At 39.5% G+C, this 23,416-nt stretch overlaps 1 protein-coding gene across 2 annotated transcripts in view; it reads left to right on the top strand.

Annotated features, from left to right (window-relative positions):
• Nucleotides 1–7,528: 7,528 nt before the first annotated feature.
• Nucleotides 7,529–23,416, top strand: part of KCNIP1 (potassium voltage-gated channel interacting protein 1) — a 117,643-nt gene continuing 101,755 nt past the window's right edge. Inside the window, exons 1-2 of one of the 2 annotated variants that reach the window (XM_065409061.1) lie at nt 7,529–7,549; nt 9,316–9,406. In XM_065409061.1, coding sequence (XP_065265133.1) covers nt 7,529–7,549; nt 9,316–9,406 — 112 coding nt within the window. Of the gene's footprint in view, nt 7,550–9,297; nt 9,407–23,416 lie in introns of those variants that run through there. The other variant, XM_065409062.1, reaches the window with a different exon arrangement.

Below are 23,416 nucleotides of genomic sequence, written 5' to 3'. Positions count from 1 at the left end.
CAAGCCCTGTCTACATCTTGCCTCAGGCATGTTGGCTGAGCTGGGAAGCAAGTGTGTGGGGAGTGGACAGAGCCTTGATTGCCCTCTCAAGTTCATGGACGAGGGAGTGCTATACCTGGCAAAGGGCTGTTGCAAGTTATTCCCCTGGCAGTAAGGGGGCAGCAGGGAAAGTAGTCACTAACTCACAGGTTTTTATAGTTTCATAGATTCCAAGGTCAGAAGAAACCATTGTGATCATCTAGTCTGACCTCCTGTACAGCACTGGCCATAGAACTTCACCAAAATAATTCCTAGAGCAGATCTTTTAGAAAAACATTCAATCTTGATTTAAAAATTGCCAGTGATGGAGAATCCACCATGAACCTTGATAAATTGCTCCAATGATTAAGCACCCTCATTGTTAAAAATATTCACCTTATTTCTAATCTGAACTTGTTTAGCTTTAACTTTCAGCCATTGGATCATGTTATACCTTTGTCTGCTTGACTGAAGAGACCATTATAAAGTTATTTTATCTGTGACTGCTGCTAGAATTCTCTATTAGGTTCTAGTGTCCACAATTCAAGGAGAACATAGATAAATTGGAGAGGGCTCAAAGAAGAGACACGCAAATGATTAAAGGATTAGAAAACATGCCTTACAGTGATTCGCTAAAAAGATTGAGTTCCTGGAGCCTAACAAAGAGGATGTCAAGGGGTGACTTGACTACAATCTATAAATAGCTACATGGGGAACAAATAGTTTTCTACTCCTACTTGAGATTTCTCTATATATTTATACAAGGGCTGCATTTGCCCTTTTGGCCACAGCCTTGCATTCAGAGCTCATGTTCAGCTGATTATCCACTATGACCCCCAAATCTTTATCAAAGTCACTGCTTCCCATGATAGAGTCCCCCATCCTGTAAGTATGATCTAAATCCTTTGTTTCTAGATAGTTACATTTACATGTAGCTGTATTAAAACACATATTGTTTGCTTGCACCAAGCTTCCAGGTCATTGATAAAAGTGTTGAATAGCATAGGTCCAAGAATCAATCCCTGTGGGACTCCACTAGAAATACACCTCCCCACTTACAATTACATTTTGAGACCTGACAGTTAGCCAGCTTTTAATCCATTTAATGTGTGCCATGTTAATTTTATGTATGCAATGTTCTTGTTGTTGCCGTGTTGCTCCCAGGATATTAGAGAGACGAGGTAGGTGAGGTAATATCTTCTTTATTGGAGCATGTTATTTTTGTATCATTCAAGTTTTTTAATCAAAATGTGGTGCGGTACCAAGTCAAACACCTTACAGAAATCTAAGTATATTACATCAGCACTTTTACCTGTATCAACCAAACTTCTATTCTCATCAAAAGAAGGTAGTTGGACAGGATCTATTTTCCATAAACCCATATTGATTGGCATTAATTATACTATGCTCCTTTAATTCTTTATTAATCAAGACCCATATCAACTGTTCCCTTATCGTGTCCAAGATTGATGTCAGACTGACAGGCCTATAATTACCCAGGTCATCCAGTTTACCTTTTTTAAATATTGGCACAGCATCCATTTCTTTCAGTCTTCTGAAAATTCCCCAATGTCCTAAGACTTATTGAAAATCAACATTAATGGTCCAGTGAGCTCCTCATATAGCTTTTTTTAAAACTCTTGAATACAAGGTATCCCGACCTGCTAATTTTAGAAATATCTAACTTCAGTAGCTGCTGTTTTACATCCTCCTGAGATACCAGTGGAATGGAAAGAGTGTTCTTCTATGATACAACTACATAATTTGTTTTCTCCCAAATACAAAACAGAAATATTTCTTGCACGTCTGCCTTTTCTGCATTATTATTGGTAGTTCTACAATTTCCATCTAGATAATGGACCAATACCATTGTCAGCATTTTTTTTTGTTTCTAATATATTTGAAAACTCTCTTTCTTGCTCTTAACTCTGCTGACCATATATTTCTCCTTATTTCCCTTTGCTTCCCTTATCTATTTTCTACCATTCCTAGCTTCCTATCTTATATTTATCAACTTTCCCTTTCTTCCATTTGTTATTTTTATTTTCTGTAGCTATCTTCACTTCCCCTCTAAACCAGGTTTGTTTTTTTAATCAATACAGCCTTCTTCCTAGATTGTGACTTTTTGGGGCTTTTAGTTAAGTGGTCTTAAACGTGTGCCAATTATCATTCACATTTCTGTGATTAAATTCTTCCTTCCAGCTCAGTTGCCTTATAATTGTTTCCCAGGAGTTCTCCCTGGGGCAGGACAACTATGCGGTTCAAGACATTATCTAGCTGTTGCTGATTTGCCCATGATCACACATGGAAGCAATGGTACAATAAGGAGCATAAGAAAGAACTCCTGATCCCTAGCTCTCTGCACAGCCAGAGAAGCATCCAAACTTCTGTGTTTTATTTGACCCAAACCAATGAAACAATTGTGGTTCACTTATCACTATGCAGAATGTATCCTCAAGTGATGAGAATAACTTGTAATTAGTCATTACTTCCAAAAACACTGAAGACTGTATAAGTGCCAGAAAACAAAAATGTGATAGTCCTGCCTAATTGGTGTGCAGCTTTCAAACCAAATTAATTTGTATCTGTGGACTTGCTGTGGATTTGCACTGGCGCAAAGGAAAATGAAACGTGGCCCATTGTCCCTAAATAGCTAGTGATTGCTAATACGTTAAGCTAGTACCCTAAAACATCAGTTCCCAATACACCAGATCTGCTAAAATCCTTGTAATTTTGCAGCTGTCAACAGGAATCAATCAATAGCTTTTTATCCTCAAACTTTGCAGATGGTGGCACAAAATTATTTAGAATTATTTAGTGGGAATTGAGAAACTCTAAAAGGACCTACTCAAGCTAGATGAACAGGTAGCATGATGGCAAATGAAATTCATTGCTGAGAAATATAGGGTGATGCATATTAAAAGAAAAAAAAACTATTGATACACACATCTAGGTTCTAGATGGATTATAATCACTCATGCAAAAGATCTGGGCATCATTTTGGCCAGCTCCATGAAATCCTCTGCTTCGTGCACAGTGGCAGTGAAAAAAGCAAACCAAATGTTAGGATGGATAAATTACATGGAAAATAATATTGTTGTATTTTCAGTATTTTATATAATCAGATGTTATGCTCCCACCTGGAATACTGCAAATGAGCTCATTACCCCCATCTCATAAAGTACAGCAGAAATAGGGTGTCAGGGAGTGGGGTGGGGGGTACTTAATGAAAATTATTAGAACTATAGAAAGATTTCCATATGAAGAAATGAAATGTTTTGGACAGTACAGTCATTTCAGCATATGCGCACCATGCCTCAGGTGGCACATTACCAGAATTCATCACCGAATTTGGAGCATGACATGCATGCTGATCCATGCCCCCGACTGTACAGTGTAGAAAGGAGATTAACGAGGGGGGGATGTGCTAGAGGTATATGAAATAATGAATCTTATAGAAAAAATCATTCAGATGATCCTGTTTATCCATTGTCATAATGCAAGAACAGGGGAACATTTAATCAAACTTAAGGGTTGATTTAAAAAAAAAAACTTTTCTACACCACATGTAATTAACCTGTGAAACTCATTGCCACAAGATTCAGTGAAGTTTTTTAAAAATATATATGGATAATAAGAGCATCCACAGTTATTGTTGATACATTTAAAACAAAATAAGGAATGTAAACCTCCCATTCTTCAGAGTATAAATCAATTACTAACTGCCTGGGCACAGAAAGAAACTTTCTCTGTGGGAAAGTTGTTCTGCGTTTGTCCATTGCAGGGGTTCTTGAACTTTATGATGCATTTCGACCTGGCTGATTTTAAGGACTAAATAGACCATTGGTCTGATCCACTATAGCAATTCCTTTTTTCCTACAAACTCCTTTTCATTGTAAATTATTTTGAATGATCTTTATATAATACCAACATACGTTCCCAAGAGGTACATGTTTCACACATACAGCAGAAACCTTTATTGCAATTAATTGCAATATTCTAAATGTTTATTGCCTGCAGGAGCTACTGTATGCCAGGAACCAGTAAGTGTATCTGTCATCAAGAAATCTATCATTTTGAATGTGTTCATGATTTGTTTTTTAATCGCAGTGTCTTTCTTTTCATTTTAAGTTTCTGGCAAACATACAGCTTTTTCTATTGATTCATCAGGGAGTTTAACACTTTCATGTATAATTGAAAATATCTGTGTAGTTTTTGAATGCTGTTCTGCAGGAAGTGTGATGCTCTGGTTAGAACACAGGACCAGTAATTGCTGCTCGTAGACCCTAATCCCTGCTCTGCTGCTTATTTTCTGCGTCAACTTGGATAAATTGCTTATTCGTTCTCTTCCTCAGTTTAATTGTCTGTAAAATGGGAATATTAGTACATATCTCACAGGCATAGTTACTGAATATTTGTGAAGTGCAGACTCTGTAACTGAAAGCTGTTCTAGAACTTCAGAAAGTCTTATTGTTACGGAATGTAATTAATGCCAGAGAGCTCCAAAAGTTTGGAATCCGAGTCAAGTTTGAGGCTCATTGAATGTTGGGTTTTACTTGAGGCCCCATGAGAAGCTCTGATAAAACATCTATGTGTAGATGAGCTATACGTTCCTCACCTCTACAACTGATCAATATTTTTTCATCTTCTGAAGAAGATCTGACAATGTGCTTCTGTGCAGGGTCCTACGGGGAGCTAAGCTGAGCAGCACCTCTTCATCTTGTTTAAATCCCAGCACAAGTATATCTCAGTAAGAACGCAGCCAACTTTCTGCTCAATTATTCCTGATGGTGTAAATGTTAAAGTAGAACTAGAGAGCTCATCTTTTCAGTTAGTTACACACCGGAGGGCCCGGGTACTGTGTGAGGAGCTGCATGCTGACAGCTGTCTGTGCAGAGTGGTGATCGCAGGGGAAGCTGCTTCCCCATCCCTCTCTACCCCAGTAACCCCCAGTGGAAAGTTCAGTAAGGGTTGGATAGGACAGCTGCATGGTGCATATTTTCTCCCTTAGCAACCAGCAGGGAATTCAGTTTGAGGCTATACCAAACTGAGTGGAGCCCCTCAGCACTGTGAAACCCCCATTGTAGGGACTAAGATGCTGTGGTGACTGTGTGAGTCCCAGGCAGCATGGCTGAAATTGGGCCATCGGGGTAGAGAGGTCTTGGAGCTTATGCAGTGTGCAGCCGCCACAGGCATGGTGCTGGCTTCAGGTAATCTCCAAGATTCTTGGATTGTGGGAGTTGTCTCCCTCCCCCAACAGAACAATATTGAGGAAACTCTGATGGAACCTACTATTGATAACCCCAAATGTTGAAGAACCATGAGTAGCACCCCCCAAATCACAAGACCAGTTTACAAATGATGAGAGTAAAAAAAAAGTTCATTGTTATTATTTTCTTTCTGGTTTTTAAACTCTTAGGATCTACAGGGGTCATAATTCCAAATTTTCCTCTGCAACCATGGTTAAAAACTTACTCTTAAAAAAATGAAATCTGAGATTCTCTTGTCATCACTCATCTTGTGGGGGTGGGGCTTTAAGAAAAGCATCAAACGTCATGAAATTCATGACAAAATTGTGGTAGATGGAAATTCTAGGAACCTCAGAGTTCCCTACTCCTTTCCCTGGTGATCTGTCCTGTATCCCAATTATCCATGTTCCAGATCCAGGTGTAGGTGAAGCTGATTCAAGTTGTGATCAGAAGCAATAAAGATACTGACTAGAAGAAAGAGAGAAAATAAAGATTAAATAATGATCCCAGAGAACTGCATGTGGACAGTGCATAATATTTAGAGAAAGGTGAATAAATTGTAAGGAGCAATGTATACAACAAATTTCACCTCTCTTTGCATGTTGTCTTTAAAAAGATGGCACTTTTCTTGACTGTATTGTGCAGAATTACTCACCAAGCCCTTACTGTGAGTAATTCTTGGGTGGTAGCTCATTCAGCATCATTTTGTTGTGTGTATTTGATATTCAAAAGTGGAGTTGTTTTGATTGGATGTGTAGATCCCATGGTATGGTTTGGCTTCCTGAATGGATGAGCATAACTCTTAAAATCAGGTTGCAGGTTTAAGTAGTACTCATGGTTGCATTTAGTGGAAACTCTAATTTAGAGGTGGGTGGAACACTGTTTTCCTGTCACCCAAAACTTTTTTAGATTTTGAAATTTTTCCTGTCCTGCCTAGAGTGGGGGCAGAGGGAGAGACGCATATACACACAGCAACCCACACACCCCAGGGTAGCTGATAGACTGGTGTTTAGGGCACTCACTGGGGATGAGAGTGACCTGGGTTTAAATCTCTGCTCCAAATCAGGCAAGGACTTCAGTGTGGGTTTCCCACCACATCCAAAGTGTGAGTGCTCTAACCACTGGATTATTCTGTGAATGTTAGTATGATTAGCTTTTGTTTGTATGATTGGGAAGAATCTTTTTTTGTGCTAATATAGGTATTTCTTTGTGGATAAATGTATTTGTGGACAAACTAGTATATTTGTTGTCAGTGTACACATTCATACCAGAAGGACTCCCTTGACTGCTGTATACAGTGTACATTCAATTGCTTGGTAGGAAGTGACATGAGACAACTGAGTGCAAAGTCTACTAGACTGCCAATAAAGCTGCCCTATATCTTTCTCCTTTCCTCTGGCAGAAAGGAACCCAGCTATTTTAAATTCTGTGGTTCACATTCATAATCAAATATAATGATATTTTTGTGCAAAACAGGACAGAATAAAATTTTAAATACACTAAGAATATCTAGTCTTCTTTATTATGTATTTCTCCTTAAAATGCTCCCCACTCCTCTCTGAGAGACTCAGTAGCTTATTGATTTCTCCAGGTGTTGCTCCTCTTATATAATTTTGGTCACCCAATCAGGGAACAGAAACTATAGCATGTGACTTAACGACCAGTCATTCAGCCAGAATATTGAATATCTAATGAGGTGGATGCTACAAACAGTGCACAAAACCTCTTTAGAGTAACTACATTCTTAAATAGGAATGGCTCGTATATCATGCTGATGAGCACTGTGTAAGAACCTGGATAGATGAATACTATTGACTGAACACTTACGAATACTAATAAATTTGCAAAATCCTGATCTATTCATGGGCCATCTGTATATGGGAAAAGATAAATTGTTCACAACTAATAGCATGGCCACCTGTAATATTTGATATTACTTTTGAGATGGCTTCTTTTGGAGGATCTCAACGTTCTTTAAACACCAACCCTCCCAACATCCCTTTGAGGTTCTGGTAGCGCACATTTTTCCTGTTGCACCAAAGGAAAACTGAAGTCCAGAGAGTTCATGTGAAGAAGAAGAAAGTCTTTAGCAGAGCTGTGAATAGGCCCAGAATTCCCAAAACACAAGTCAGTGCTTTGACCCCCCAGACCATTCTTCATGGAGAGAAAAGCCACCTCCTTTTCTCTTCTATAACATAGTTAGCATCAGAGGTCTCTTTTGTCACAAAGATAGTGTTTAAAGATGAAACCAGGTAATGGGTATGTTTACCCTGCAATCGGAGGTGTGACAACACCATGTGTAGACATAGCCAAACGAGGTAGTAGGAGTACTGTACCAGTAGCAGCGAAGATGCAGCAGCACTAGTTTAAGCATGGGTTGTACAATCCTGACAAGGACCCTGGGTATTTGCTCAGGTGGCTAGTCTGCACAGAAGTCCATTCCGCCACACCTTCACTGATATTGGCACCTGAGCTATGTAAATTAAAGTTAGTTCAGGTATGATTGTACATGCAGCAATCATACCTCTGATTGCAGCACAGACATACCCTTTGTTCTGTTTCTGGTCAGGTGCTTTAATTAAAAACTCCTTTGGCCTTACTGAATATTCATTGGTCCAGACTATTACATCTGGAGAAATACTGTCTTGCTAAGTTCTATAATTTTTCCAGTGTTATTAAGTAACCTTGTTATCTATACAAATAATCATAAAGAAGGTAGAAGCCCTGCAGTCAAGCACCATAGTAACACTGTGAGGCTCTATTAGCTAGGCGTGAACATGCTGCTTTGGACCCTTGACATGTCAGCTGTGTCCCTGTAAGTGTTGTTTTTAAACAGGGACAAGAGGATTTTTGGAGAAGCAACGAATGAGCAAAGGTAGCAGTGGTGAGGGATAAGATTAGAGAAAAGTATGAGGTAATTCCCTGAGCATAAATATGTGACCCAATGTTCTAATTCTGCTCCTGACTCATTCTTCGAGTCTCTACTCCTGTAATATGGGGATAATAAAATCTATCCGTAGATATGTTGTGAGACTCACTTGATGTTTATAAAGTGCTTTAAAGATGAAAAGCATTCAGTGTTATTGGAGCCCTGCAACAATAGTCCTGAAAATTACCAGCCAGGGCACAAAATTTATTCTCCCATGGTGGCGATGGAAAAAATACATGACATCTTTACTCATTAGTGGGGGGAAAGTAGCCAGACCAGTAAAATGTTGCAAGAATAAGCTATAACAAACTGCAACATTATTAGTCTTGTTTGCCTGCCTGCAATTGGTGCCCATGTCAGGCCAGATTTTGGTCCACTGAGACTTCTGTGCATATGTTACAGAATGGCTAAATGCACTGTGTTCCTCTCTAATAGATAATCCAAAGAGTATCAGAGCCTACTACAGCTACCAGCAAATAGAGTTGTTCCTTTAGCTCAAGTGGTAGTGGTGTTTTGAAGTCCTGGTTCCTATGCTGATTTACGAGTGGTGGGGGCTCATTGAATATATCCTGACCTGTCACTGTGATACTTGGAATTCTTCCTGCTGAATGTCTTAAAATGTTTCCCCCCCAAGCTTTGCCTTTACTTTCCATGCAGTACAGCAGAAGCATTTGCAAAAAGCATCTACATTGGTAGGGTTACAAAAAAACCCAAAACAAAACAGAAAATCATTGTTTACACAGATTAAAAAAAAAATCATGTGTAACGTTGCTGAGGTAGGCAACATAATGCTAAGTTGTTCAGGGGCAGAGTAAACTTGTGGGAGAATTGCCTGAGTGGGAAGAGAAAATAAAACCATAGATTACTGTTAAATGCAGAAATTGCTTGCATGTGAGAGAGAGAAAAGAAATGGAAATAGGGGGAGAGGATGAGAAACGCAGAGAGAGAGAGAGACACACACACACACGCAAAGAGAGAAAATGAGCCAGATACTTACTGAGCAGCAGGAAGAAAAGCTTCAAACAGACGATTTCCCAGCATTAGATGTCTGCCAGTTGTTTGGCTAGCACACCAGTGGGTATCTGTGTGGTGCCTTAAAGGATGTGGAATAAAGGAGAGTCAGAGGGACTCCAGACTTTAGGGATTGTGGTGGTGGTGTGTTCTTCTCTGAAACTTTTGCACTACCTCGGGCTAATTGACTTGTCATATGGTAAGAACCTCCAAGATTTCCAGCTCCTATTTACCTTTATTTAAATGTATTTCAACAAAATCACTGTGAGTAGCAGGTTGAGGGAAATAAAGCATCAGCTTTTCAGTGCACTTATTTCTCATCCTCATCTTCATGCCTTGTAAGTCATATGGTCTTTAGTGCTAGAATTAGGCTTTGTGCTTTATTTCAAGGGCTTGTGTTAGCTTTTGGAATGTTACCATAGCTAAGGGGAATTTTATGTTGTGATTTTTGCCACACACGCTACTTTTCTTTTATCTAAGTATTATTTTTGTTTTACCCTCTCTTTGGGAACAAAACTCTCTTTTCGGGTAATGGAAGCACTACTAATAATTAATTCATTAGTTTGGTATGGTTCACTAGACACAGTACTCCTGTGACTCTTTTGACCTGAAGAAAATAAAAACCGCTTGAATGTATGTAGTACAAAAGAAACTTTTTTTGTGAGTATTTCTTATTCTAGATGCTTCAGAGACTAATAAGAGAAACCAGAGACAAAATAAATTAAGTAGAAAAAATGTTTCTCATTTGAAGAACTATCCTGAGGGGACTAGTCTCTCTCTGTCAGATTTAGTTAAGAAATATTTTTTTCTATGATATTTGATAGGAACAGGCAAAGCATATGTATTTGAATTATTTAAGTAAATTTAGGCAATAGCAGAGTGTTTTCTAACCACACAGTGACACTCACCCCAATGGTGAAATTCATTAAAAAACAACCATTGGTATGAAACAAATAAAAATTAAAAAAAAAAAAGAGGGAAGCCAGTAATCCCTGGCAGATCTCTAGGAGTTCACTCATGCATAGATGATTAACGCTGCCAAGTTTTCCTAACAGAGGAGCAGAATTGTCTGAAATCATAACAAAGACAGCAGTTTCTTGACAGAGGTTTCCTTTGAAATATAGGTTATGTAAAACTGTCAGAATATTTAGTGAGAAATTAAAGAAAGAAATACATCAATTAGTATTCTCCTTAAGTACAAGTTTTATCTTTTACTGAATGATGTTGAGAGGAAAGGCAGCATATTAATTTTAACCCAGTCATTGTAAAAATCACTGTGCTATAAGATACCTGATGGGTAGAAAGTTTTCATTGATGGTTAACAAAATATAAAAATAAATTGTGACCTATAGAAAAGATTTTTTTTATTTAGAATATTAGAGTAGAAGATTTAAGTTGCATGTATTGTCAATACATACATGTTTGCGTTTTCCCTATCATAGGAGTGAAACACAACAGCTTTCGTCTGCCCTTACATGAATTGAACTCCAATAAGATCTGTTCCCCACCTCCCCCACCAAAAAAAAGCACCTAACAGTAACTATCGATTTCAAAAGATACACTCACCTTCATCAAATGTGTTGGGAAGAAATGTAAATTGAAATGTGGAGGCAGTTGCACTGCTACCTGTTTAAGGGCAAGGACATTTCTATACATTCTTTCCAGAGCTACTGACAGTAAATCCACTTTTAAAATAGATTACTTACCCAGACCAGTCTCCGCAATGTTTCCCCAGGAAATTCAAATAAGGGACAAAGGAGAAAGATGTCCGTTCAAAGGTAAAGGGAAGTAATAAATGTTAAAAGTAGCCCTGTTGTAGAGCAGAGCCATTCCTCTAGTCCAGCTGTATCCTATAGTATATTGGTATTTTAGTGAGCAATTAATCCTTAATGAATTGCTTTCACTAAACACAGTCCTGGATGCAGATTTCTAACCAATGTGTAACAGCATCATTCAGCCCATTCAGGTGCAGAACGTGGCATTGTTGTGCCTCATAAATCTTTGCAGTGAGCACCCTAGTTAGAACATCTCACAGTACTAATGGACTATCTGACAAAGTATAGGCGCACCATAAAATAAACCTCTTCTTTGACTGTTGCTTTTTTTTTTCCTTCCTGACACTTCAGAATTGTCCACTTAGGATTCTGCAGGAGTCTGAGAAATGTACAGTTACCGTTCACAAGTTATAGGAGCTTTCCCTCCCTTTGGGGTCTGAATTCTTTGATCCCGTACTTATGCTGAGTAACACTTACACTTGCAGGTAGTTGTACAGATGTCACATGAGTAAGTATTGCAGACATCAGGCCCTTGGAAATCTTTAAGTTCAACATGAAACTTTTTATTTGACCTGTTAGGTAACAGTGGGTAAGTGTGGTACATTATTATTATGATTTGTATTCCCATAACATGTTGGAGCCCTGGTCATGGGGTTGCAGCATAAATATTTCTAGCTTGCCTTTACATTCAGTGTAGATGATCACTGCTTTTGTTTATCTAGAGGCAAGTGATTCCACGTGCGGTTTCATGTGTGTAATAGCCCTAAAATTAGACACTGCACTATTTAAGCAAACTGGCTCCCAATTGCCTAAAATTGCTCATGCTGTTATTTCCTTTTAGAATTTGTATTATGCCAACTCCTGCAGGTAAAACATGCTTATTTAGAAACTACTCATTCGTGTTGCTTTTTCACAAGAAGTGATTGGATACCAATTCTTCATTAGGGTAATATGAAAAGCTGGATTTATGGAATAGTAACTACTGTGTGATTGGCAGTTCAATAAGTATAAGACACTTCTTAGAATTTCCTGCACTTCAATATACATAATGCTCAGTATCTTGACTCTCAGCTTCTGTTTCCTAGTTATATTTCATAAGTAAGGTCTGGATCCTGCAATGAATGTCGTGCAGGTGGGTCCAATGGCATTTGGCACAAGTGCAGAGGTCTACCCATGCTGAGCTTTGTTACGGGATTGCAGCCTAAGAATCCAATTGGAAATCTGAGAAAGACTTAGACCTGCATAAAACTCTCTTAACAAAACCCTAAACCAGGGGGAAGGCAACAGTTTTATCGGCAATTGGCTTTGGGATTCTGCATTCCTTCCAACCTGAAACAGAAGGGGTGTGAGATCCACATAACCTGAACCCAGTAAACTTCCCTGTAAAGAGCAACCCCTTGCGTGATCAGAGCTGTGCCAAATGCATGATGTTCATTTCACAGAATTTCACGTTACAGGTTTCACTGTTTCCTGTTGGGCAGCCTCTCCCATGCTTCCACCTCATTCATAATTTCACAGTTTCATGTTGGTAAAAACTTGCTTGCAGGAGACAACCAAATTCAAAAAGAATGAGGTAAGAGTCAATTATTAGTTTCCTAGCAAGTGGTGGGGATGTAGTCATAATTAATGATTCACATTAAATGGCATTCAAGAAAACATTTTGTGAATTTTATGGTAATCCTTGGTTGTCAAAGGACCAAGAACTCTCCTCATAAGAGCAAGTGCCGGCTATTCTAGAACTGCTTTATGAGTTTGGCTCTAACTCTTCTTGCTTTGTTCCATCCATCAATCATTTGGATATCCTTGTAGTGCTGATAAATTTTATTTCTTCTGAATAAAGAGATCCAGATCAAATATCATGTGTGTTTTTGGACAGCTATCAACATTGATTAAATAATACCACCATCAGGGTTTAAAATCCTGAAAACTAAGTACTGTTTAAAGGTACCACTTGAATATTGCGAGTCAGAGATTTAACTTTTAATGCAGCAAAATTTGTTGTGAGCCCCACAATATGTGTGTTTCTGTCTGGTAGGGCTGTCTTCTTGGCTGTTCTCAGTTATTTCACAGGAGAAAACTACACTGGTGACAGATTTCTTCTCAGTTGAATGGGTTGTGGGTTTTGCTCTCTAAAACTGTCTCAGTGTAAAAGGATAGCAACTACTCTACCCTGGTGCATGATTCAGCAATCTGTAAATAATGTATAATCAACCGGTGGAAGTCAATTGTTTCATGATGTTGTTGAGACAAATAATTTAGTAGAACCCTGAAAAGAATTAGACACCTGAAGTATGTGACTAGGAATAGCACATCCTGTTACACTAGAATAGGGCAACAATATGACCATTCACTAGGGCTGTCCAAAAGTTCATTTGGAACTGTGAAGTCACCAGAAATCAGGAGTCATTTGGGTCTGGGCCTAGGTCCATGAACTGTTGCAGACCAGTACTGTTGCAGTTTGTACGGTCTTCATTCCCAGCCTGCTCCCCCACTCAGTGACCTGCTCCACCAAACCTGGGACCCAACCAATCTTACCATTACTAGATATCGGCCACCATTCCTGCCATCTCTGTTGGCCCTGGTACCAGATCCTAAGGGTCTCCAGAGAGCACTAGAAAACTTCTCTGCCACTTTATCTCATCAAGGGATTACCAAGCCCCTTGACCACATCCCAGAGGCAGCAGAGGCAAGAGTTGGTAGGATTCCAGTACGTGGACGTAAAGCGGGGTAGTAGAGGACAGTGTAGGAACTCTGGGAGGTGAGGGGATGTGGGCGTACCCCTGCATATTTGAGTTCTGTATAACCTGAACCTCCTAGTGAAATCTGAAGAATTTTGGTCATTGACCCTGTGGCATCTGGCTTGTGTGTATCCCCAGTTAAGGAACTCTGCCAGATTTGCTGACCTTCATCATCAATTCTTAGATTTCAGGTTGCAAATCTTTAATCAGTTGTATTATTAGATATATTATAGGGGGCTTAATCCTTCCTTTGAAGCATCTGGCATTAGCCATTGCAGGAGACAGAATGCTAGATTAGAGAGTCTGTTTAGGTATGACTGTTACTAAATTCCTTTTTGCAACAACTATAAAGTAATTTCCAAAGAAGGCAGTAGGAATCAGCAGTTACAGGTCTGGTTTCCAGTGTGGTGATACATACCTTGCTGTCCCCCATATGACATATTGCAGTGTATTCTGCTCTATGCCTGCATTATGTGCAGAAATGCAAAAATCTTTTTCACTCCTATTGCCAACTAGCAAATTCCCTCAGATCTTATGATCCGTGGACAAGGACGACTTGCTCTTCAGAAAGCATATGGATGTGCCTTTTTTTGTGTTGGAAAGAGTCTAAAACAAAAACCATGAGCAGGAATTATGCCATGGCCCTTCCTGCAAATTCAAACATCCCCACAGTTGGGATACAGAGGAACCATGGGGATGTCACAATTCATAATCAGATTGTTGGCTCCTGCAGTCCTTCCGAACTCAATTTATTTTTTCTGGGGTTGTTGGTTAGACACAAGCTTCAGGTGGGACTGGGGATCATCAGAGAATGTCTGTTCTCGACTTGATGTGTGGGGAATTTTTATGCATGCAACTCAGAATGCATAAAGATAAGAGCTACAAGAAAGGAAATGGGAGCCTAAACTGAACTCCAAACCCCACTTTTGCATGTGTTATTTCAAAGAGCTTTAGAGAGACCAAAGGGAGAAGAGGGAAGAAAGGAAGTGTAATCCAGTGAACTGGAGCTTTAAAAAAAAAAAAAAAAAAAAAAAACACTGAGGAGGAGAAATAAAGTGAGACATGGGGGAACCATTTGTAGCACACCTAACAGACTCTGAGCTAGTGCTGGTTTGTGCAAACTGCACCATGGGAAACCTTCCTGCGCTGGATTGGGCAAGTGCAGTTTCCGCTGTTGCCCTCCTTCTGGGGATTCTGCCCAGGGACAGCAGTGTCTGAGGCTGCACAGCGGCCTGCTGGAAGAGGCTATATCATAGATTAGTGGTGGGCACGCGGTCCATGAGGGTAATCCTCTGGCGGACCGCCAGATGGTTTGTTTACATTTGCACGGCCGCCCACAGCTCCCAGTGGTGGCAGTTTGCCAATGGGAGCTGCTGACGCCACTTCCCGCAAGTCCCATTGGCCGGGAACAGCGAACCGCGGCCACTGGGAGCTGCGGGTGGCCATGCAAATGTAAACAAATTGTCTGGCGGTCCGCCAGCGGATTACCCTGCAGGTTGCCTACCACTGTCATTGATGCACTGAATCAGCCCATCCCCCAACTGCTCTGACCACGTACCCTCCCCAACAGCCCACTTTTCCAGCTTTGTTAGTCTATTGTAAGCCCACCCCTCGATGTGAAAAAAGGAACAATGCCTCCACTTTTTGTTACCCTAGCAGACTGAGAACCCAAGTGGGCCCTTGCAAGAAACTGGGGATGAACTTAGGTTTACCACATTCATACAAAGAAGGCTATCTTAGGTTCTTTCTAAGGTACCAATCACCATAATATCAAAGTACCGTCTAGTGCTGATAGTGGTCTGAGCAGCACATGGAGACAGGACTCTGGGGTTAGAGCTGCACAAAAGTTTGGGAGGAATCGTAAATTTGCCAAAAACTGCAGTTTCAGAGTGACTGAAGCTATTTAAGAAATTCAGGTCGAATTCAGTGAATAGTTTTGACTGAATAAAAAAGACAAAAAAAATCAAAGAAGTCCAAACCAATTCATATCAACGTTTTCTAAATGAACCATTTCAACATCTTGTTTAGATATAACCATTTTCAAAAATGTCATCTCAAAGCGACATTTCCTTTAGAAAAAGTCATTTCAAACTGAACCAATGAAATCTTTCTGGTTTTTCATTTTGGTGAAACAAACTGAAAAAATTCAGTTAGAAACTAAGTGAATTATTCTGTTCAGTCACCAACCAAAAAATCAGTTGTTCACTTAGCTCTACTCTGGTTCTGTCCCACTACATCAGTTTCCCTGTCTGTTAAATCAGCGCAATGCTGTTTACTTCAAATGGAAGTTAAGAAGCTTAATTAATGTTCATAAAGCTCTTTGAGCATCTGAAATGAAAAGTGCTGTAAAAGTGCAAGGTATTATTACAATAAATCTTCTCTGAGGTTGAGGGTGGTGGTGATCTGTGGTAGCTGCTTAGATGACCTAGTGCAGAGTGTAATCTGGTTCTCAGTTGCTTTTATTATAGAATTATGTTTATGATGATTGCTTGCTATAGTCTGTCCCCCTCACCTCCATAGTTGTTTAGTTAGTAGGGTGTAGAAATAAACTTTGATGTACCTGCTGACATTCTCTTGCTGGCTAATGCGTCTTGTAATGTTTTGGGTTTCTTAGGTACTTCTGCATCTTGTTTTTCTTGAACTTCATTTTTCTATCTGGACCTTCTTTTTTCTGAACCTGCTTCAACAGGTGAAAGGAAAACTACAATTCACAATAAAAAAAATCTCCTTCTGGTCTCTGCCATTGGGAACAAAGGGGAGTAAATGAATAAAAAGTTTTGGGTTTTTAGGTGAAAAATAGTGTTCATTCATGTAGGAACCTGCTATCATGGCAGTTTGACACACAATAATTTGATGCACATGGAATGCAGCACAGTATTTCACTATATAATAAAGTCAGGAGACTCTAAAACTTTGTAAGGTAAAAGTTCACTTATTTCTTGGGGGGGGGGAGTTAATTGAAGTATAAACACTGACAAACCACCCATTTGAGAACTTAACCAATGGTAAAATATGGAAACTTTATTGTAAAATAACTTTGAAATGAGAATTAAAAAACACTGGTCTATTTAGCTACGTAACTGTCCTACCTTTATTTTCCATGTACTAAACCTCTATATTTTTTAGGACTCTACCGTGATGGGCAGCCATTTTTTATTCAGTGCAAAGTGTTGCCAAAGAGATGCAAACTGTGCTATCTGATGGAGATTTTAATTTTTGTTGTTTTTGATGATTATTTTGCTCTACAATGTATCATTCTTGGCGAATTGATATGGTTCGCTCCCTGCTTATGGGGGAAATACATCAATTCAGTCCATAAGAAACATAGTCTAAAACTCTTATTGTGATTATTACATCCCAGCAGCTCTGCTGGACCTCAAGGTTTTTATGGAATGCCAGAGTGGGGTGAGGTAATCTAAGTGTTTTAAAGTTAAATTAGGTGGCTTTTGTAAAAAATAAAGCCACGTATCTTACAATAGTTATGAAGTTCTCCTTTCTCATGCGTCTCCTGTGTCTCTAGCTTCAGCAGCAGCCTGGACTTCCTTCAGGAAATTATCAATGAAACACTGACTGTAATTGAGATGCACCAGTGACAAGTATCTTAGAAAATAATATTTGACAATGCATCTAAGTATGCTGGAAATGTCAGTGTAAGTGGTTTGTGTGTGTGTGTGTGTGTGTGTGTGTGTGTGTGTGTACACACATGTATATACATACACCTCTACCCCAATATAACGCTGTCCTCGGGAGCCAAAAAATCTTACCGTGTTATAGGTGAAACCGCGTTATATCGAACTTGCTTTGATCCGCCGGAGCGTGCAGCCCCGCCCCCCCCCGAGCACTACTTTACCGCGTTATATCCGAATTTGTGTTATATCGGGTCGTGTTATCATTGGGGTAGAGGTGTAGTTAATAACTCAGTTGTAATGGAGGCTCCTTAACTGTCCAGAAAAAAACTACATTAAGATAAGTGAAGCACTCATGTCAGGAAACGCCAGAATTAGGGTCGCCTGTACAATCTTAACTCTTTGTACATTTTGTCCTCATTGTGATATGGTGTACTCATGATTAAAATACAATATTGTAAAGTATACAAATCTGGGGGAAGAGCTAAGGTTGTGCAGGCAACCTTAATTTTGGCATTTCCTAATTTTTGATTGCTCATATGTTCAACCTTGACATTCTTTTTACATAGATAGGTGTTCTGTATGGGTAACTGGGGTGTGTGGATATGCACTTATGAATTATATTCTATTATTTAGCTATTTGTTGTTCTAACTTTTAATCACTGCTGGGTTCCTTTAAAGAAATCACTGGATTTCTCCCAGTGTTCTCAACTTTCAGTATTTTATCTCTCTCATAATTCTCTGGCTGCTAGACTTCATTAGACAGTCTAATGCAGAAACTGCCAAGGATTGGTTGGTTTATACCCAGCCTTGGCTGTTGCTTGCTGATCAGTGAATGGAGGGGAATTCTATGTGTTGCACATCATTTCCTGATTTCCCAGTCCTGGTAGCATTTGTTAGCACTTGAGAAGTCTCTCCAGATTAGCTTTCGACAGTCGCTTCTGGTGTTTAATGACTTTTCTCTCCGTTTCAGCTATGCCAAAGATATAAGGAGGGGTCTGACTTTGTGGATTAACTGCAGAGTCACAGACTACATTTTGGGAACTCCATTTGAATTATCCGTACCCAGGGCCAGCTCCAGGCACCAGCTGAGCAAGCTGGTGCTTGGGGTGGCAGATTGTTCGAGGCGGCATTCTACCCAATCCTAGGGCGGCACGGCCGCTTTTTTTTTTTTTCCCCTGCTCCGGCCGCCCTGTAGGGGGCGGTGGCGCAGAGAACCAGAGCGCCCTGCAGGGCACTCCTCTTCCTTCCCTCCCCGCCGACCGGAGCGGAGCCCTCGCGGCAGGCGGCAGGAGGCGGCGCAGCGGGAGGGGCCGCGTGGCAGCGCCCCTGCTGTAGCCCTGGCCGCCCCCTTCTCTCTCTCTCCCGCCCGCTCCCTCCCCCGCCCCCAGCCGGTCCCCCTGCACCGCGCCGCAGGTTTTTTTTTTTTTTTGCTTTGCCATTCTGGCCGCCCTGTTTTTTGTTTTGTTTGTTTGTTTGTTTTGTTTTGTTTTGTTTTTGCTTGGGGCGGCCAAAAAGCCAGAGCCGGCCCTGTCCGTACCATTTATTTTGTGTTTTGTTTAACACTGAGGCATTCAGCACTCTTTCAGGAAAGCAAGTCCAGCCTTTTTACTCTCGAGTTTCTTAGAGGGATCGGGTTCTGCTTCTACTGTATGAGTCTATACTGATTCAGTTAAGTATAGCAGCAACTCATTAGTACTTGCTTACAAAATGATGCATGTAGAGCTACAGTAGTGATTATACTTCAATCTATCTCATAATTCCGCTGCTGTTAAACCTTTCTATTAAAACAATAATTTTCTGTTAATTTACAGTGTTACTGCACCAAAACTGCCTTTTCAGTACGTGTGTGTGTGTGTGTGTGTGTGTGTGTGTGTGTGTGTGTGTGTGTGTACACACACATCCTATGGCTTCAAATCTGCTAGTCAAAGCAATTTTACTGTTTTCCTTCTCATACAGCCAGTTGCTATTTTGCCTCCATTCTAGCTTGCAAATCACCTGCTGCTGCTTTTCCACCCCACCCCCCCAAATAAAATCAGGAATCTATAGCTCTTTCATACCCAATGCCCAGCTAACAAGATATTATTTCCATCTGAGCTCATTGGCATGAGCTATGTTGGTTTGCTCCATCTTCTAGAAATGTGAAACTGCCTTACCACTTCTCATCCTTTGTGCCAATTCATCATTGTATGTCTCTTCCTTCTATCAAACCTATGGAAATCAGAGCTCTTAACTGCAGAGGTTTCAATGCTTTTGAAAATCTTACAGTCAGATTTCCAGTTTTTCTTCCTTGATTATTCTCTTTCCCCAAGCACAGCTTTGCCTTTCTCACTTTGTGTGTTGAATTCTTATTCTTAGGCAGCACTAATGCAAACTAAATAGACAAAACTGGTAATTTTTAAATTGCAGCCATTTCAGTTACTTGGGACATGTAGTGCATTGATCTTCCTGACCTCTTTATGGGGTTAGTAGCTTCTGGTTTGAACACTCAAACTTAATAATTCTGATGACATGTTTTATTACTACAAGGTGTAACTACATCCCTTTCCAACTCCTATTTAACTTAAAATGTATTTGCTATTTCTCTAGATGTAAATCTTGTTTTGTTGGCTTTGTGCCATGTTCTCCTCCCATGTTTTGGCTTTATCTTTGTTCCCTGGTTTTTAGTAAACCCATCTGTAGTGAATGATATTGTGAAACTGTGTAACACAGTTTTAACTGATATTATTCCCAGCACTGCAGCAAGAACACACTGTGGGCCATGGTACCACCTTTGATTCATGTGTGTATCCCAATGACATCAAATTTAGCTTGTGTGTTCCACCATCTGTCAAAGGCAGTATGTAGCCCAGGATGTGCCACAGTCACATTGTTCTTTGATTCACTGACCAGCTCAGAGCCATCAGTTCATAGGCTCGAGTATCACCACAGGTTGACAGATCATCATACTGCCGAATTGGAAACTTCTAAAAGTCAATTTACTGCCTATAAATAATATCATACGTATAGCACTAGAAACTGTATTCCTGTTTATCCCCAGGAAGGACAAATGTGTATAGCATAAGCAATGACAGGGTAAACTTCCCTGGCAACATTGTTTCATCTCTATCTTGAAGCGACCATCTCTAGAAACTCTCCTCTGTTGTGATGCCTGTAAAATACTCCACAGTAACAAGGGAGCTGGCCTACTGTGATTGCTGCTTTCTCATGCTTACAGCATTGACTCATTATTTCCTTATAATCCTCTATCTGTCTGCATCCACCTGTTGTGTCTTGATTTATACTTAGTTTGTAAGCTCCTTTGAGCAGTGACTGTGTCTTTATGTTTTGTGCAGTGCCTAGCAAAATAGGGTCCCAAGTGCTACCATAATGAAAATAGCTGTAGTGACAATTAGTTAACAAATAGCTTGTCTCTATAAGTCCTTGTTTTAAAGAGGGATTTGAAGGAAGACAATGAGATCGGCAGATCCTTGTACCTCTATATGGAGCCAATGGCGGAGGTTGTGGTCTTGAATCTTTTGCAACCGTTCTTTGTCCACCTGACTTGGGAGTCTATTTTGACTAATTGCAGAAGCCACTTTTTCTTAATATCTATCCTAAGCTTTTTCCTTCTTTAGCTGCATGCTGTAGTACCTTGTTCTGCCATCATCTGAGACTGAGTAACTCTTTCTTCACTGATATTGTTAAATTAAAGATATTTATTGGCTGTGCAAATGCCACCCCTGAATTCTTTTTAGACTACATAAAAATAGCTTCTTCAATAACTCCCTGTGTTTCTTAACCATCTAGTCTTCTATCAGTTTCATTGTCCTCTAGATTTTCTATATCCTTTCTAAACTACAATCTCCAGAATTGCACACCATTTACCAAGGTTATGCTAGGCAGCACATTAACCTGTGATTCTCCTTCATGTACATTCAAGAACAGCATTGGATTTCCTTGTTAACTGCATTGCCCTAGAAGCAAGTGGAGAGTTCACTCTCCATTCCCACTGAAACTTTGGCTTCTCTCTTGAACTGAGTAACTGCCCAGATAGCTGCATTGTATAATTTTAGTTCTAGTCCATCAGATCTCAACCTGGGGGTTGCAATTGCTCAGCCCATCCATATTGCTAAGTGGGAGGGGAGTCTCGGAATGGCCCTGTTATGGAAAAGGTTGAGAACCACAGTTCTAGTTTATTATGAGAAGAAAAAATAGTCCCTGTGTATTCTAAGATTCTTGTCTGAGAAACAAGCTATGCTTGTATGTGGTCCTGTAAGTCAGATTTTCATGCAATTTAATGAGTAAGGTAGAGGTACATGTCTGTAACACATCCATTGAGGCTGCAGAATGTTTTCTCTCAATACAGAGCTGGCATTCAGTAAATCTGGATTCTGTTCCCAACTGTACTTCACACTGATGGGGACCTTGGGGAAGTCAGATGACCACCCTGTGCCTCAGTTGCTCCATCTGTAAAATGTAAAGCGTCTTGAGACCTACACATTAAGATACCACTATTTATAGTTATACCATTTAAATGAAAGCACTATAGGAGCAAAATGGTAGCTATTTTAATATTTATATTGTGGACCTATGGACCATATAATACTTTGATTTTTCACTGATTTTAGACAAAACTAATCACCAGTATGCACTGGAGAAAGATGTGTAAGTCAAACAGGGCTACCTGGAAATTACAGAGGAGGAATAACTTTTTTTTTAAAGAGCAAATTACTCATTAACAAATGTAACATGGGCCATCAACATAAAGGCCGAGTACAACAGACTCAACATAACATTTCAGAGGAGTTGCCATGCCCCAAAGTCTTTAAGGGACCTCCCTCGATCTTCTGGATATTGACCAGAAAAATAAATGGACCTATTTCCAGAGTGACTAATAAAGTGCTAAAGGGGGAGGTGAAAGACTAATTACTTTGTTAATTAGAAGTGCTTATTGTGCCATAAGCATGAGCTGTTTGAAAAATTTAAGTTTTGAGCTGACTCAGAAGTTTGTTAATCGTTAGAATAATGCAGTGGGTTACATGTGAGATATTGATGAGTCAGCTGACATAAGTGTCTTTGTTATTTCACTGAACATAGCTTGGAACAAGATGCTTGTCCTGAGATGCTTGTTTTCAAATTATGTCCGGAAAGAACATATACTATTGTATGCAAGAAGTATTAAATATCTCACACAATTCCCAGATTTATATCCATAGTTGTGGTAAATGCAAATTCAAAGAAGGCCTGTAATTGCATATGGTTTTTACCCATATTTGCATGTCTACATTTAAAACATACATCTGGCCCTCTGTTTCTGTTAGGTGGTAGGACTTTGAAAGAGATTTGTAACTTTAATAAAGAAACTCGGTTCTGATTTAGTGGTATATGGGCCCATGCAAAACTTGGTGGAATCAGTTTCTGTATAAATACAACCAGCAATCAGAAATAACTAATAAAGAAGGAAATTCACTAAATAAAAAATAAATATTACCTGTCATTAATTCAAAAACTAAAATGAGCACAACCTTGCTGAAAAGTTATGTTCTTGTATTCAATTTAAAAATCCATATATCAAAGCAAGGTTATTGTTTTTCCTTAATTCCCTGTGATCATTGGGGGATTTATTTTCTTCGAGTGATTTGCAAAAGATTATTTGGTTGTAATTCTCATAGTAAGAGGAATATTTAGGGCTTTATTCTGGCTTATTACAGACAGATGCTTTATGGAGGATGGGGGCAGTGGGTATGGTCAAAATGTTTGACAAAAAATGTTTTTGTCAAATGGCCTTTTTAGAAAATGAAGTGTCTTGTGAAAATTGTTCAAATTTTAATTGAAACAATGTTATTGACACTTTTTAATTACTGAATGCTAGGATTTTGTTAAACAAAACATTGGTAATCTTTTGTTATATTCATAAGAGTTGAAAAAAAATGAAAGGCCAAAAAAGGGTCAGTTTTTTGAATCCTTCAAAATGAAAATGATGTTGGGGAAAAACGTAATTTAACAAGTTAGTTTGTTTTTCAGCCAGCGGTTAGCCAGAGTAAGAGCTGTGGCATCTTTTTATAGGGTGCTTTCACCTTGTCCTCGT

The sequence above is a fragment of the Emys orbicularis genome, chromosome 8, assembly GCF_028017835.1.
Source record: "Emys orbicularis isolate rEmyOrb1 chromosome 8, rEmyOrb1.hap1, whole genome shotgun sequence".
Taxonomy (NCBI): Eukaryota; Metazoa; Chordata; order Testudines; family Emydidae; genus Emys; species Emys orbicularis.
Note: the sequence above shows the minus strand (reverse complement) of the source record. Positions and strands in the feature narration are given on the sequence as shown.